At 36.8% G+C, this 15,867-nt stretch overlaps 1 protein-coding gene across 4 annotated transcripts in view; it reads left to right on the forward strand.

Annotated features, from left to right (window-relative positions):
• Positions 1-15,867, forward strand: part of JAK2 (Janus kinase 2) — an 87,328-nt gene extending 71,461 nt beyond the window's left edge. For all 4 annotated transcript variants that reach the window (XM_050328496.1, XM_050328497.1, XM_050328495.1 and 1 more), the window contains 5 exons: positions 334-458; positions 4,401-4,573; positions 5,788-5,905; positions 9,348-9,461; positions 11,676-15,867. In XM_050328496.1, the coding sequence (XP_050184453.1) occupies positions 334-458; positions 4,401-4,573; positions 5,788-5,905; positions 9,348-9,461; positions 11,676-11,783 (638 nt within the window). In that variant the 3' untranslated portion in view covers positions 11,784-15,867. The remainder of the gene's footprint in view (positions 1-333; positions 459-4,400; positions 4,574-5,787; positions 5,906-9,347; positions 9,462-11,675) is intronic.

Here is a 15,867-nt window from a genome sequence, read left to right on the forward strand (position 1 = left end):
TGCATTTCATCTCAACTTGACAACACACATGAACACTTTTACACTTTGCTTTCACAATAGTAGATAAAATATTGATAAGATGATCTTGATTAGTGATATACTAGTATATCAAGCATTTCCTCATTGTTGTTAAGTTTAAATAAATGGCATTTCCTGAACAAGTTAAGTAATACATGAAAAATTGCATAGTGATGTACAAATCATAATTTAATTTTTCGGTATTAAGACTATTTTCTGTTATCCTATTGAAGTTCTAAAATATTTAGATTTAAAAACATGCCACTGGAAAATTACAAAAAAAAATATGTGCATTTTTTATTGTTGTTGTAAAAGGTCGTAGGAATCTAAGATTAATTATGGAATATTTACCATATGGAAGTTTACGAGATTATCTTCAGAAACACAAGGAGAGGCTGGACCACAAGAAGCTTTTGTTGTATGCATCTCAGATATGCAAGGTAGGAAATTTCAAATTATTTATGGTTTTCAACGAAGTTTTGTCTTTTTGGTCTCATCCCATTTGTCTCAGAATAACTATAATTGGTTGATTCTTCAGTACTGTTGGGCCCCTAGCACCACTTGACCTTAAAAAAAATAGCAATATGTATTCACGTAGTCAAGAGCTGAAAAAAACTTCTGAGTATCTTAGTACAGGATGCTGAGACTGGCCTATCTGCTAACTGAGGCAGAATATACTCCATTTATTTTTCTGTATTTTCTAGTTTACTAAGGATGTGTTTCAATCAGAATAATTAAAACCTCTCTTCTCCCTAATGAGACCTTAAATAAAATTTAGTAGGCATTAATATACTGACTCAGGCAATCTGTTTGGGACATACTGTAACTGATTTTTCAGAACTTTGAGGTTCAACTATAAAACCACTACAACTTGTATATGCTTTAAAAAAGTACTTTAAACTGTGAATAATATTAGATTATTAAGCAGAAAAAGCAAAGATACATGATTTCTGTAGGGAGAACTAGAGGCCATAAAAATACCCAAAACTGTAATAAATTACTTCTACTGAACATAATTCATAAAATTCTGCAAAGGGGGGAAAACATCTGATCTTTATTGTGATATCTCATTTCCTTAGAAAGAGGGCTTATGCTTACCCTAGTTTTATTCTGTAATTATGCTTTAAATACAGGAAACTTTAGATTTCATTGAATATTCAGTAGTTTGGGGGAAAAAAGGGTGAGGGAGAGAGACACAAAAATAAAAAAAATATAACCACACCCCATAAGGGCATGTACCAGAATTATCTTTAAATTCCTTTTCCTAATACCCACATCAAAGACGTGGAAAGAGTAAGTTACATAAAACTGGTAAGTATTCTTTAGGGTATGTAGCCACAGATGTCTGATAATAGTGCCCTGCCACACTCAGAGCAGAAGACTTTCCTTCTGCAATATCCACAGAAGAGGCCTGACAAAAATCAGGAGAGATTCTCTGCCAGAGCCAAGATCTTCTGCAGACGTTCAGATTTTCACATGGTGAAAAAAGCTTGCTACTTCCCTGCTTGAAGCTGGCTTAACTCATGAACTCTTTAGCTGCCAGACCTGGTGCATGTACAGCGGGTTGCATGCAATTTAGCAGCTTATCTCACCTATTCACGTGCTTCATTGAAGCACTGTGATATGGGTAGTCTCCAGCAAAAGCTCCCTGATGGGCAAACCATATGGAAAGAGATGGGAAAACAGAAAATGTTAGCAAGCCTGTGGCAAGTGTCACAGAAAGAAGGATTGAACACGTGACCACCTACTCAGAGGGTTGAAGAGCCCTTTGATCTGTGTGTCCAAAACCAGAAGTCATTCTGCAGTAACAGGCCTGAGAAATTCTCTCAGAATTATTTCTACAACAAAATAACTGTTATGCTGCTAAGTCACTGAAAACAATCTTTGTTGAAGCAGAACTGGAAGAGTCTTAATACTCAGCACCAACTCTTAGGACAGTGATTGCATCTTTCATAGAATAAAGATGCAATAAAGGTGCCTGCCATGTGTACTCTCACAAGAAGCTGTGGAGCATATGTAAGTCTTCTGGCCTTTATTCAAAACCAGGAGGAACAATACGGGCAACGTAAGTCAGGACCCTGGTCTCTGAGGCAGAGGTATCTGATGGGAAGACGAAGGTGGATTTTGGCCTTTGCAGGCTGTACAAGTATGGCAGGAATCTTTGGGAAAGGAACTGTGTTCAGAAAGTATAAAGGAAAGGGGTAGTGATGTGTGTGTACATATACGTATATAAAAGAATCTTCAAAATATTACAGGTCTTCAGGATGGTGAGAAATCAAAATAGCAGGTGAAATGGCTGCTTCTTAAGTACGAAACACCAGCCAAGACAAAGGGAGCTAAAATATGCCTCCTGCAGATACTTAAGTGGGAAAAACATCCTGCTTTCATGTGACAAACCATGGGTACAAACAGTATGAAAATGTGGGAAACCCGCATAGAACTTGCTTTTAAAGAAATACATTTTCACTTCTAGGGGAAGCAATGTCTAAGAGTTACAGTGAACATGCCTTGCTTTGCACTGTATGACCTGCAAAGTAGAGGTTATATTGATTGCTTTAAGATTTCGCTCTAATCTGCAGCATTCTGTTACTTCAAAGCAACCTAATTATAAACCTAGTAAGTACTTGATACTGTGAAAATGGAATCTGAATGCTGCTGCTTCTTTCTTCTTCTTCTTCTTTTAGCTCTTTAGTTCTTTTTCCTTCTCTTACAGTGTTTGCTCTTTCAGCATCTCACATCTCTTCTTTTTGCTGTGCCTTTCTGTTACTGTAATTCTTGGAGTTTTTTAATCAAAAACCTTTCTCCCTCTGCCTTGTTGCTCTCCTCTCAAGAGTATTAGAGAAATTAAGGCATGCCCATACCTGAGAGTTAAGATGAATGTGTTTGGTTGCTTGCTGTGTTTTGGTTCCTTGCTACAATACTGGGAAAGGATTTTCCCATCTCTTAATGCTTGAAATCCTTCAGGTGTCCTTGCTAAAGAGCACAACTTTAAAGATAAAAACATTTGAAAACACATAATTAAACTCAATTGTTAGACTAGTGCCACAGAATTATGATTTCCACTTAGAATTTGCATTACTTCAATTAAGCACCTGTCTTAGAATCAATGTTTTCCAGGCTGACAGATAAATTACTATCATCAAACTTAAGGGCTGTTTCTTGCATAGTACATATTAGTAAGAACAAGCTGTAGCATTTGCATAGACTAGTTGTACCGGGAACATGGGAGTCTCAGCTTGAAGAAACTAGGTTTGGTGTTTTTTCAGATGGCAGTGAGTAAGTGGGTAGTGAAGAATGGGACATTTTTGATCGGTTTTGTTCTTGGAATGCGCTGTGAGAGAACGGTAATGCTACCTAGCGATGCTGAGGGGTTATGGAGCCTGAGAGGAGGGTTATGCTTCAGAGCCAAACTCTTTCTGAGGCTCCTCACATAAAAAACCCCCCAAAAAATAAAAGAGAGAGAGAAATAAGCCTTTTGGCATTGATAGTATAACACTGATGTTCAAAACTTTTGAGTTCACCAACGCTATTAGTGTAATTTATTACTTTTCAGTTGTGTTGAAGCAGTGATAGGCTTTCTTAAGAAAATCTGAAACTGATACCTTGCATTGTAATGCCTTTCACATAGGAGTTGGGTATCTCATGACGTTGTGTGGCATCAATTTCTGCCCATCATTTATCACTGTCTAAGCAAGACCTCCTTGTTTTAGTAATGCCATTACACACTGGCTCCTTCCACATTTTGTTGTTAGCAAAAATAATTAGGTGCATTGGTAAGAAGGGATCATCAGCAACAAAAAACAACATGGCTTTGGACCAATGTTTTGTTACAGCAATCCATGGAAATATAACAATAAGCAGAACTCTGTTGGTGGATAATGGTCCATACAAAAGAGAAACAAGACACATGGGTGGGAATACAGTCAGAGAATTGCTGTCAAATTCAAGGAATCATAAAGTTTTGTGGAAGCAATCAGGAAAGCAGATGTACAAACTGAAGAAAAAAGAGTAAATTAAATGGGTAGGTAGGACAGTCTTCTCATGTGCTCTGGATAGTGTAGCTTAGCCCAAGTTTTGTTTTCCTTCTGTATACCACCAGAAAACTGCATTTGGCCACAGAAAGGAGCTGTAACAGCTATCCATCTACATTAAAAAATACTTGGCTCTGACAGGTGCTCAGTCTGTGTCCCTCCAGTTAAGGGAGTCCCTGAGCTTGGAAAAAGTAACTTCTCAGGGAAGACAAATGTTCAAGCACACCCACTTTAATAATGATTGGGTTTTGGTTTAAACTTTGAGGTTAATTCATCCTCTTAGGGAAAGTGCAGCTACATAATGGTTCAAAGTAACTCTTTTTCTATTGTGTTTGTGACTTCTACACGTAGGGCATGGAGTATCTGGGGACAAAAAGATACGTTCACCGGGATTTAGCAACGAGAAATATCTTGGTGGAGAATGAGAACAGAGTTAAAATTGGAGATTTTGGATTGACAAAAGTCTTGCCACAAGACAAAGAATACTACAAAGTGAAAGAACCTGGTGAAAGTCCTATATTTTGGTAAGTCTTCTTTTGGTATGTGGAATTATGGCATGTTTTCAGTTTTTGCCATTTCAGTGAATTGTTTTGCATATTGTGGAATTTTTAAGTGCAAACTTCACATCAGCATCCCAGCATTGTGAAAGTCACATGGATGGTATTTGACTTCACAGAACAGTATCTGGGAATTTTCAACATACTTAAAAAAAAACCCCAAACATCCAAAACAAACTCCTAAAAAATACCAACATATTTAAAAGAAACAGTATCAAATGGGAAAGAGATAAGGGAAATCTAAAAGGGTCCATTCTCCTGGCTGCTTTCAAATTTTTGGACCTTTTGGTTCCCTAAACACTGGTCATTTGTCTTCAGCTGAGACCTGTTGGATAGACCCTCTAGTGACCCTTAAGTGGAGTTAAGTCCCATAAACTGTAATGAGCAAGAATAAAGTGCTGAGATTTAATATTCAGGTGGATGTCTATATTTTGGCTGTGAGCTTCCAGAGAAGGTCTGAGTTACCCCAAATTACAGCAATGCTCCAACAAACTACACTTGGCTTGAACAGGATGAGAACACTTTGTGTAGCCTGTGGGAGACTGAATGATTATGAAATGCAAGTTGGTAGACTATATTTAGAATGCCAGATGTATACTTAATCTCTGTTCTATGAAGACATAGAAACACCTCAGAAAATACACTGGCAGTTAACTGTGATAAAAACCATTTTATGTCTTGATAACAAAAGCAAATGCCATTATGTAAATGTGATTTTAGTTATTTTTTAGTTCTGCCTTAGGCACTGTTTATCTAAAGGATCAATGATACAAAATGGTATCTTAGTAGATGTTTGGAGGTGTACAGTGTAATTCCAGAATTACCTGGGACACAGTTCAAGGCTCACTAAAAGTGATAAAAGGCTATAATTGTCTTTCTTTCCAGGTCTTATCACAGCAAAATCTTGTTTACTTGTACTACAGATAAGAAAAATACTTACAATTTATTTGAAAAAATGTCAGACTTGGTTATAGTTATCACTGTGTTTAAGGTGGATTTGGTTTTCAATACCAATGAACTATTATTAAAGGAATAGTTACTGTGTGAAGGTAATGGAAGGAAATGAGAACATGCTGATATCTATGCTTAAGAACATTGATTCATGAAAAAAAGAGAAAATTTTGTTAAAACAAATGTTTTCAAAACCAACAGAGCAGTTTTCCTTTTACCATGTGTTACAGGTATGCTCCAGAATCTCTGACAGAAAGCAAATTTTCTGTGGCCTCAGATGTGTGGAGTTTTGGGGTGGTCTTATATGAGCTCTTCACCTATATTGACAAAAGCAAAAGCCCACCAGCTGTAAGTATATAGTTAATAGTTCTCAGAGATTTTTCTTCATTTATTTAAGTTTCCTAGAATATATGGATTGTTCCTATACCTAAATAGGTTAATATTTACTGATCCTTTTCTGGAGATACTTTAGTGTTTATGAGGCATCCAGTGAGAAGCAATAACATTCTGAAAGGTGTTTGTATCAAGCCATAAGTAGGAAAGGAGATCTGAAAATTACTTGACAGTCTGCAGATCTTATCCATCCTGTAACTTCTAACTCTTTGATAAAGATTTTAAAATCTCTTATTATAGGTTGTTCTTTCCCATCCCTCATGGAGAGTTATCCCAGATGCAATAATTTCATTGCAAGATGACATGTATTTTTAGTGCTATTCCGAATTTAAGGCTGAGCTAAACAAATCTGTATACATTAAATTAATTTAAATAAGGTAACTTAAGGGTATTTTGTTATGTTACCAGAACCCAAATTACTAGGTTAGTGAAATTCATGAAGGAAAGGGAGTGGCTTTTTGCAGAGTGTTGACAGGCATTTTAAAGACAAACTTGCAGTGAGTGGAGAAAAATACTACTAACATTTCTCCAACTGGAAATACGTTTCATGATCTAATATACACCAGCAGTCCTCTGCAGGCATAACAGAGGAAAGTAGAGCCTTTTTTGTTTACTGGGGCTGACCTTGCCCTTGGCCAAAATCTCAGTCCATCCTGACAAAAGTGGTTTTGAGAGCTGAATAGTGATGATAGGCAAAAATGCACTTGAAGAATCTCTTCATTGGCTCAGTGGACCTCTTAGTAATTTGATGCAATGAGCTATCAAAGGTACCATGGAAGAGCTCTCAAAACAGGGGCAGCTCTTCCAACATAATAACATAAATGTTGCAGATACCTAGAGTTCTTCTTCAGAAGGATTATGAAAGGAAAAGTGATAGAGTAAGTTATGGGTTCAGGGAGACTGTGCTTGGAATGGATCATTTCTATATGTGCATTCACCACTTCATCAAGTTGGTTATCCTATGGGTGTGTATCAAGAAAAGATAATTTGTTAAAATTAACTGAAGTGGTCTGTTTAACTCTTGCAGTCTTTATGATAATACATTGTTTTCCCAACTTGGCCATTTGCACATTCAAACAATTGAATGTTTCATGCTTTCATGTCAAGGGTCATTAAGGAAATTTATGTCGTATTGGAGGAAAAATAATTCCTTTATATTGTTCTTAGAATTTATTTTCAGTTAATAGTACATCTTCCTTTACTTTAGATCTCTGGCAATCTCGATGAGGTTTTAATCTTCTTTTGGGTTATGTTGATGTTTTGGATAACAAGATTTATCTAAGCCATTTTTGCAGGCTTTAATTATGGTAATTTTTCTGCCCAGTAGTTACTTATTAGTCCTGCAAACCTTTTTTTATACACCAATATGATAATATCTGTTTTCTGTTTGGCATTTTTCAAAATCTTGTTTTAGTGTTTCAGGGAGCTTATTAGAATCAACTGTGAGCCTTATTCTTTTAAAACTAGTTAATCAGAGAATCACAGAATGTTAAGGAATGGAAGGGACTTTAAAGACCATCTAGTCCCAACCCATCCTGCTGTGCAGGAACACCTCCCACTAGACTAGGCTGATCAAGGCCTTATCCAACCTGGCCTTGAACACTGCCAGGATTGGGGCATCTGCAGGTTCCCTGGGCAACCTGCTCCAGAATCTTAACTACCTCACAGTAAAGAATTGCTTCCAAATAGTTAACCAAAACCTACCCTCTTTTAATTGTACCTGTTATTCCTTGTCCTGTCACTACAGTTTCTGATGAAGAGGCCCTCTCCAGCTTCCCTGTAGACCCCGTTCAGACACTGGAAGGTTGCTATGAGGTGTCTGCGCAGCCTTCTGTTCTCCAGGCTGAACAGCCCCAACTTTCTCAGCCTGTCATAGGGGAGGTACTCCAGTCCTTTTATTAACTTCATGTCCTCCTCTGGACTTGCTTTAAGAGTTACATGTCCTCCCTATATTGGGGACACCAGAACTGTACTCAGTAGTGCAGGTGGGGGCTCACAAGAGCAGAAGGGCAGAATCACTTTCTTCGACCTCCTGGACACGCTCCTTTTGATGCAGCCCAGGATTTCGTTGGCTTTCTGGGCTGAGTGCACACTACCAACTCATGTTGGGTTTTTCATCAGTCATCACCCCCATGTCCTTCTCTGCAGAGCTGCTCTCAATCAGTTCTCTGCCCAACCTGTAGGTGTTTCCTGGAATTGCCATGACCCAAGTGTAAGACCTTGCACTTTGCTTTGCTGAACTTCATGAGGTTCACACAGGTCCACTTCTCAAGCCTGTGATGGCATCTCTGCCCCCCAGCATGTTGACTGCATCACACAGCTTGGTATCGTCACCAACTTGCTGAGAGTGCACTCAGTCCCACTATCCATGTCGCCAAGAAAGACATTGAACAGTGTTGGCCCAGTACTGACCCCTGAGGAACACCACTCTTCACTGGTCTCCACGTGGACAATAAGCCATTGGCCACAACTCTTTGCATGCCGTCATCCAGGCAGTTTTTACCCACCAAGTGGGCCATCCGTCAGATCTGTGTCTCTCTAATTCAGAGACAGGAGTGTAATGCGGGACAGTGTCGAACACTTTGCCTGTCCAGGTAGACAATGTCAGTTGCTGTGCCACTCTTCACCAATTCTGTAGCCCTGTCACAGAAGGTCACCAAATTTGTCAGGCAAAAATTTGTTACCCTTGGTAAAGCCGTGTTGACTGTTGCCAGCCACCTCCTTGTTCTCCTTGTGCCTTCGTGTAGTTTCCAGGAAAATCTACTCCATGGTTTTGCCTGACACATACATGACACTGACTGGTCTGTGGTTTCTGGGTCTTCCACTTTCACATTTTTTAAAATTGGGGTTATATTTCCCTTTTTCCAGTCATCGGAAACTTCACCTTAGCAATGTTGTCTGCTGGCTCCCTCATCAGGTCCAATGGACTTGCACACATTCAGGTCTTAGATGATCTTGAACCTGATCATCTCCTCAGTGGGCTTAGAGTCTTCATTTTCCCAGTCCCTGCATTTGCCTTTCTCAACTTGGATGGCGCGGCTCGAGCACTTGCCTGTGAGGACTGAGAAATAGAAGTTGTTGAGAACCTCAGCCTTCTCTTTGGGCTAGCCAGATTATCAGATGATGATCAATATTTTTAAAGGTTTTTCACTTATTCCTTTAAATTGTATATATATCATGCTATTTTATTCTATTCTATATTATTATTCTACATTTAAAAAATTAAAATCTGTAGTTATTGATATGTTCTCTGGACTTATAATATATAATTTTATCATTGTTGTATACTATTCTAGTTATTCTTACTATTATTATAAAGCAGTTCCACTTGATAAGAATATTGCAGCATCTTTTTTCCTTTAAAGATTATTATATGACAGTTGACCATTTGTTTCAGGAATTCATGCGCATGATTGGCAATGATAAACAAGGGCAGATGATTGTATTTCATTTGATAGAGCTTTTGAAGAATAATGGACGACTACCAAGACCAGATGGATGCCCTGATGAGGTGAAGTATTGTGTTAATATGTTACTATAGTCTGAAAGGTGCTTGGTTAGGTTCAGTGCCTGGTAAATGCAAGACTTGTATTTCATTCTACTTGGAATGCTAAAGTATTCATTCAAGCAGAATGGCTGTGCTGTTGTTTTATGTGTTGCATGATGAGTATAATCATATTTCTTTTCTGGTTCTTTAGCATGTACTCCCTCAGGAGCCTAGAATGTAGTCTTGCTAAATACATGAAGTGGAACTACTATGACTGCTGTACTTGGGCACTCAGGCTTCTATTTCAAAAAAGATAAATTTATTAAGGCAATAAGATTAGTGTATAGAACTTGTTCCATGTAAATTCCTTATGAAGATTCTCATTCAAAGCTGTGAATTACGGATTCTTTTGAAGTCTGTAACATTTAGGAGAAGCATCTTAACTTCCCAAGGTTTTCCACATATAATTCCAAAACTTAAGGAGCTCTTTATTGTGATTATTTCCATTCTTTCTTTTCCCTCCTCAAGCATAGGAATAGTCATGTTTATCATATATATTATTCACTGTCAAGTATTTTCAGCAAAGAGCTACCTGCAGACTGTAGACACAATTAAATAAATGAAACAGATTTTGTATGTTCAGGGTCTTTAGACTGGTATTTGTGTTTTTTGTAGATACTGAAGTGAATATGTAAAGCTGTCCTCAGAGCACACAAATTAATTCAGTGTTCTTTTGGTTTTGCTAATACCCCAGATGGTCTAAAAAATACTTTCATACTACTTCTAAGTCTTGTAGTTCTCTCTTCTTCAGTGCATGGTGCACAGTCAGCTTCAGTCAAACTGGTAGGGCTGTGAAGGTGAATCAGTAGGGAAAAAAAGGAGGTAAAATAGCTATGTTTTTTAACGTGTAGCTTCTAGCTCAGGTTGATTGCTGCATCCCTTTAAAATCAAGTACTTGACAATAAATAGAGAAATAATCCATTCAGAATTGGTGGCAGAGGAGATGTCAGGCTCAGGTGGTCTAACAGAGAGGAGAAAGGATGATACAAGTGGGGCAGGGAAGCCACATGGGTAGAAGTCTATACAGAGAATGAGAAGTCTCTGAAGTAACCTTTCTTGTATGTATGAGTACAGCAACTGTTGAATTGCAGAAGTTTGGCTTTTTGTAGATAACCTGAATGTCATATGTGTAGGATAATAGACTGTTTCACTGAAATTGTATTTAAACTGACACAGAGGTTTCAATGTCTGACGTTTCTCCAGATATCAAAGAAAGGTGGAAATGTCTCTTTGTCAGAAACTGTGCTTGTTCCATTTTGATTTGAAAGGCCAGCCATCACAGATAATAAATCTTTCAGATATCTGTAGGTTACAGCAGTTTATCTTGTAGCTTACAAGCTGCTGAGACTTGGTGCTGAAGCAGCTTTTCAATGCAGGTGTTTCAAATTTGATGAAAAATAAGGAACAGTTTCTGGGTTTTTCTCCTGGTGGCTGTACAGGTTGTTCTTAAGCAATGTGTGAAAAATGGCTGAAAGTATGAGAAATTGGTAATAATGATCTAGATTGAAATAATGAGAAAAGTACAGGTGAAGAGCTTGACAAGTTGTATGAGACCAGGTATCAGGTACATGTTTGAGCAAAGAGAAAAACTGTTACCAAATAATTATTGTAATGGAAATAACTTCCAAAAATAGTTTCAATCTACTTCTATTAGAAGTGGGCTCAGTTTGCACAGTAACTTTTCTGGCTTATTTCTGATTATGCATGAAGGATAAGTAGGAATTTGATGTACAAATGTAGAGAAGTCTATGGTAACTTTGCAGGGAAGCTTAATTTAGAATTACTACCTTTGTAAATCCGATTTCTGGTCAGACTTGTATTTGTAATGTTAAACACTTTTGAGCTTTTAAAAATTAAGAGCAGGCAAGAAGGTAAAAACATAGCAAAATAACCTAAGTCTCACAAAAGTTCCAAAAACTAGCTGAGTGAATTTTACTAACATTAAAAAACAATCTTTTATAAAAGAGCTTTTGCAGAGCCATCTATCCTCACTTCTTGCTGTCAGTGGGATCAAGCAGATAAACTGATTCGTATAGCAGGAGTTTAGGCACACTCTTTTGCAGCTGTTGCTTGGAAGCATGAAGTTAAATTGAATATTCTTTGGACCATTTCAGAGTATATATTAACTATGTCCACTGTGTGTTTACCTACTTCCAATTTTCTTTGTTTCTTCTCCAGATTTATGCTATCATGAAAGAATGCTGGAACAATAATGTTGCCCAGCGCCCCACCTTTAGGGATCTTGCTCAGCGAGTGGATCATATAAGGGAAAACATGGGTGGATGAGACAACTGCCCCTCCTTCAGAGGATGTGTTGGAATGCAGAACAAAATGTACTTGATCTGCTGTGTATAATTGACATATGTGCGCATCTTACCCTTGCTGGAAGTAAAATCTGTGTGGCAAATACCATATTTCAATCTGCATACTGAGGAATCCTGCTGGGCTTTCTTATCAGGATATACTTGTTACTATGAGAACATGCTGAAATTCTCAACAGGGAGAGAAATTATTTTTCTAAGTAAAATAATATATGGTCATTCAACAACACCATTATTTGCCTTACTTGGCAATGCAAAAAAGAGGTGATTTATAGTGCGGTGAAATCAAGAGATGAAAAGACAGTGTATTGCTTTGTTGAAATGGAGATGCAGAGAAAAGACTTCTAGAAATCCTTTCACACTGAGTATATAGTGACTTGACACCCTGTTTTGTGTGTTGCACAAGGACTTTTGTTTGTTAATACAGTTTAATTGTTGATGCAGAAATGGCTTCTCTGTATAACAAAATAGAAGTGGTTATGTAACCAGGAGCTTCTAGTGTGCCTGTCTGAATCAGTTATCAACCAGCAGTATGTCCAAAGAGGTACGAGGCTGTGTGCTGTACTGTAAGTATTTTAAGAGAAAGGGAGCAAATTGTTCATAATTTGGAGAGCCAAAAAATGTATTCATCCACCTGAAAATTTTAATATAAAAATGAGAAAGAAAACATGTTATCTATTTTTCTTACTCTTCCTTTGTTGAGTAAGTATTAGGTTCTCTTTATAGAATTGAAGATACAGTGATAACATGTAGAAATGAAGCCATTTTATACAAGGCAGTGTATTCAGTTTGAATAAGAAAAAGCTAAACATACTGCTTTTAAATGCTGCTCTTTTATTCTTTCCATCTTTGTAATTTTCATGCAGTCATAGGTGTATCTACAAATTGGGAACTTTTAAAGCAGGATTAGAAATCTCAAAAATGCCCTCCATTTCACTTTGCTGTTAAGATGATCACCTTATACCTTCCTTCCAGTACAGAAAAAGAAAACTTATGGCCCAGTGTCTGATACGGCCAGTCACAACCACGTCAAGCCTCTTTTGTAATGAAGTGGCCCGAGTTACCTCCTATTTCTTTCTGTGGTAATACCCAACATAAGACAATTGGGAAGGAGGAATTACAAGTGCAATTGCTCCACGATCAGTGGAGGGCAAGAACATGATTTCAGTTACTGAGAACTGGAAGGAGATCAGAGCTGCCTGAATTCTGTATAATTAAGATTTTGAAATAAGTCTAACAAAAATTTATGGACAAGACAGTGCTTCAGTTTTGCCTTCAGGCATGAAACTTGGGGATAATCTCATATCTCAAAGCAGTAAAATTGCAGCATTTGTGTATTTTTAGTTTAAAAAAAATTTGTTTGTTTGTTTGTTTGTTTTTTACTTAAGCATTATTGTTTGCAAAGTACAAACCTTGTTCTTCTTGGACTTCTGCTGAGAGAAGTTCAGTTAAGGGGATATACAACTTGGCAAACTGACCTGACAACCAGATTTGTATTTAAAGTCAAGTGTTCATTTTTAAAATTTGTGGCAGTGAATCAGTTATTTTTGAGTTATTTTCACTAGGGGGCGTCCTTAAGATTTGTGGTTAGCTACATCCATCTTATCAGAAGTTTAAGAACCTCAACTTTAAAAAAATTTTTAAATAATCCTTGTTTAATGTAACATAGTGCCAGTATAGCAGTGTTTTATACCACTATGATGTTTCTCTCCCACAATCACTCCTAAAAAATTACAATTTTATAGTACGAGAGAGTGCTAAATAGGGAGAACATCATCATCCTTCTTTCTGCACACTGCATTTGAAAGTATTTCTTTTGGTTTTCTTGCCACCAAGCACTTGCACAGATGATTTTTCAAACTAATTTCAGTCAGTTTTTAAGCTGCGAAGAACTTTGAAGTGCTTTGTTCAAACTAACATGTTTTCTCAATTTCTATACATTGCTTTGAAGATTTGAAATTTTGTGCAAAAAATGTATTTGCATTTGTAGTCTCAGTTGTGTGTTCATGTTTTTTGTAACAAAAGGAGATAAAGCTTTAAAGCATTGAAACAGCATTTTAGCTGGATAACATATGCAGGAAATATGTAAGATTTGCAGTGTATGACACTCAGTAGCTAACTGGTTTCCAATATGTAGTAGACTAAGCATAATTTATGTAAAAATCTCAGGGAAGTTTGTGTAATGCAATGAAGAAATCTTCCAGTCTGCTATTTTTCAAGTGAATAAAAGGTCTTTTTCTTGTTCTACTACAGTATGACTGATTACATAGTCTATTTGATTGCATAAATGTAGTGTTGAACACCACAATAATTTTCAAGTGTCTTGTGGAATTTTTTTTTTTTTTTTACTTTAATACTATATCATTTTTAGAGAAAGCCATATCTTTACACTGCAGTACAGTGTTGTACTATTGGTCAGGAACGTATAGTCTTTTGTGACAGCCAGAGGCCTGTGCGGAGGGCTTGATCATTTGTGGTGAGTGTTCTTAGCTGGGTGAATAGGACCAAGTAGTGCTTAGGACTCTAGGGGGATGTATGGTCATCTGCAGTGTTGATATTGAGGTCCCAGAGCAGACCCAATGGTTTTCTCAAAAAATTTTTGAGGATGTAAATGCAGTGATTTTGCTGAATTTGCTACTGCCATGGTGTAACTTTTTTTTTAAAAAAAAAACAACCAAACAATAAAGCCAAACAAAAAACACTGTATTTTGAAAGCTCTCAGATCTACAGTAGCATTGTTTATGTCATATTTTTATATAGCCTTTGTATTAACAGTGTAAGTTCTTTGTTTTAGAAACTTTATTCAGTTGGCATTGCATTTGTCATACTTTAGTGTAATCATTACACTACCCAAAATGCAAATAGGTGGGCTTTGGGTTTGTTGTTGTTGTTGTCTTGGATTTTATTTGTTTTGGTTTTTTGTTTTTGTAGGAAGTGCTGGTTTATGTATACATGACTGCTACTACAGTGTAGAATTAAAATATTAACTATTGCTTTGCACTTACATTTGAAGTGAAAGAACTTTTTTATAAGTGCACAATATATCTTATAGAATCTCTGCAATCAAGTATTGTATAATATAATATCAGTTTGTTGTCTATCAGTATAAGTATGTTAAGTTTCAAAATTATTTTAAAAATATATTCCACACAATATTCCACAAACCTGCAACAGTCATGTAGTAAGCCAGAGGAGGAATGAATTTTAGAAAATCCACATTCTTGTCAAGTCCTGGTATTGGTTAAAAGCTTCCGTAGTTGAGATAATTGTTCTTAAATGTACAGATGAATTTAACTGTAAAAATATATGTAAAAACTGTGGTTTTTCCCAAAATTAAGTTTGTAATTGTTGCATTTATTTGAGATGTTGCCTTGAAATGTATGGGAAAAGATGTTACTGTATGAAGTATGAAGAAATGTGACTCTTGCATAAAGAAAGCAAACTTTTCAGGAATGTAGGATCACAAACACCCAGAGGATAGAGTTCTGAGAGCAAAAGTAGAGGTGTAGAAGATCAAGAAGACTAAAGGAAAATGGCTGAACTTCAGCACTGAAGAAGTTTTCTGAAATGTGAAATGCACAATGAATTATGAAAAACCAATGTCTATTGAAAATGCTGTACCATGACAAACGTGTGCTAGTGTATTTCTAAAGTGCATATTGTCTGCCTTAAGTCTAAAATACAGAGACCTAACCTGACTGAAAAAAATTATAAGAATTACTATACCAAAAGAAACTGCTTAATGTTGTGCCATGCCAGACAACAATTTTGAAAAGGTGTTTGGTTAAGAAGTTTTCTTCTGAATTTTTCTTTTTGAATAAGAGGTTTACAGTACTTTATATTAAAGTAGAAAAAGATCCTTGGTGGTGGGGAAGTGGGGGGAGAGAAGGCACCTGCTACTTATGGTTGAACTGCAAACATTTGAGCACATGGTTTTACTGAAGAGAACATGAAAGGGATATTTTTTAGAAAACTGTGTATCAATACCTGAAACTTAACTGTGTGTTTCTTTTGAGTTTGGATAGTGAAAATAAACTAAATACAATGAA

Source organism: Myiozetetes cayanensis, unplaced genomic scaffold (assembly GCF_022539395.1).
Source record: "Myiozetetes cayanensis isolate MyiCay16 unplaced genomic scaffold, myiCay2020 scf4, whole genome shotgun sequence".
NCBI lineage: Eukaryota > Metazoa > Chordata > Aves > Passeriformes > Tyrannidae > Myiozetetes > Myiozetetes cayanensis.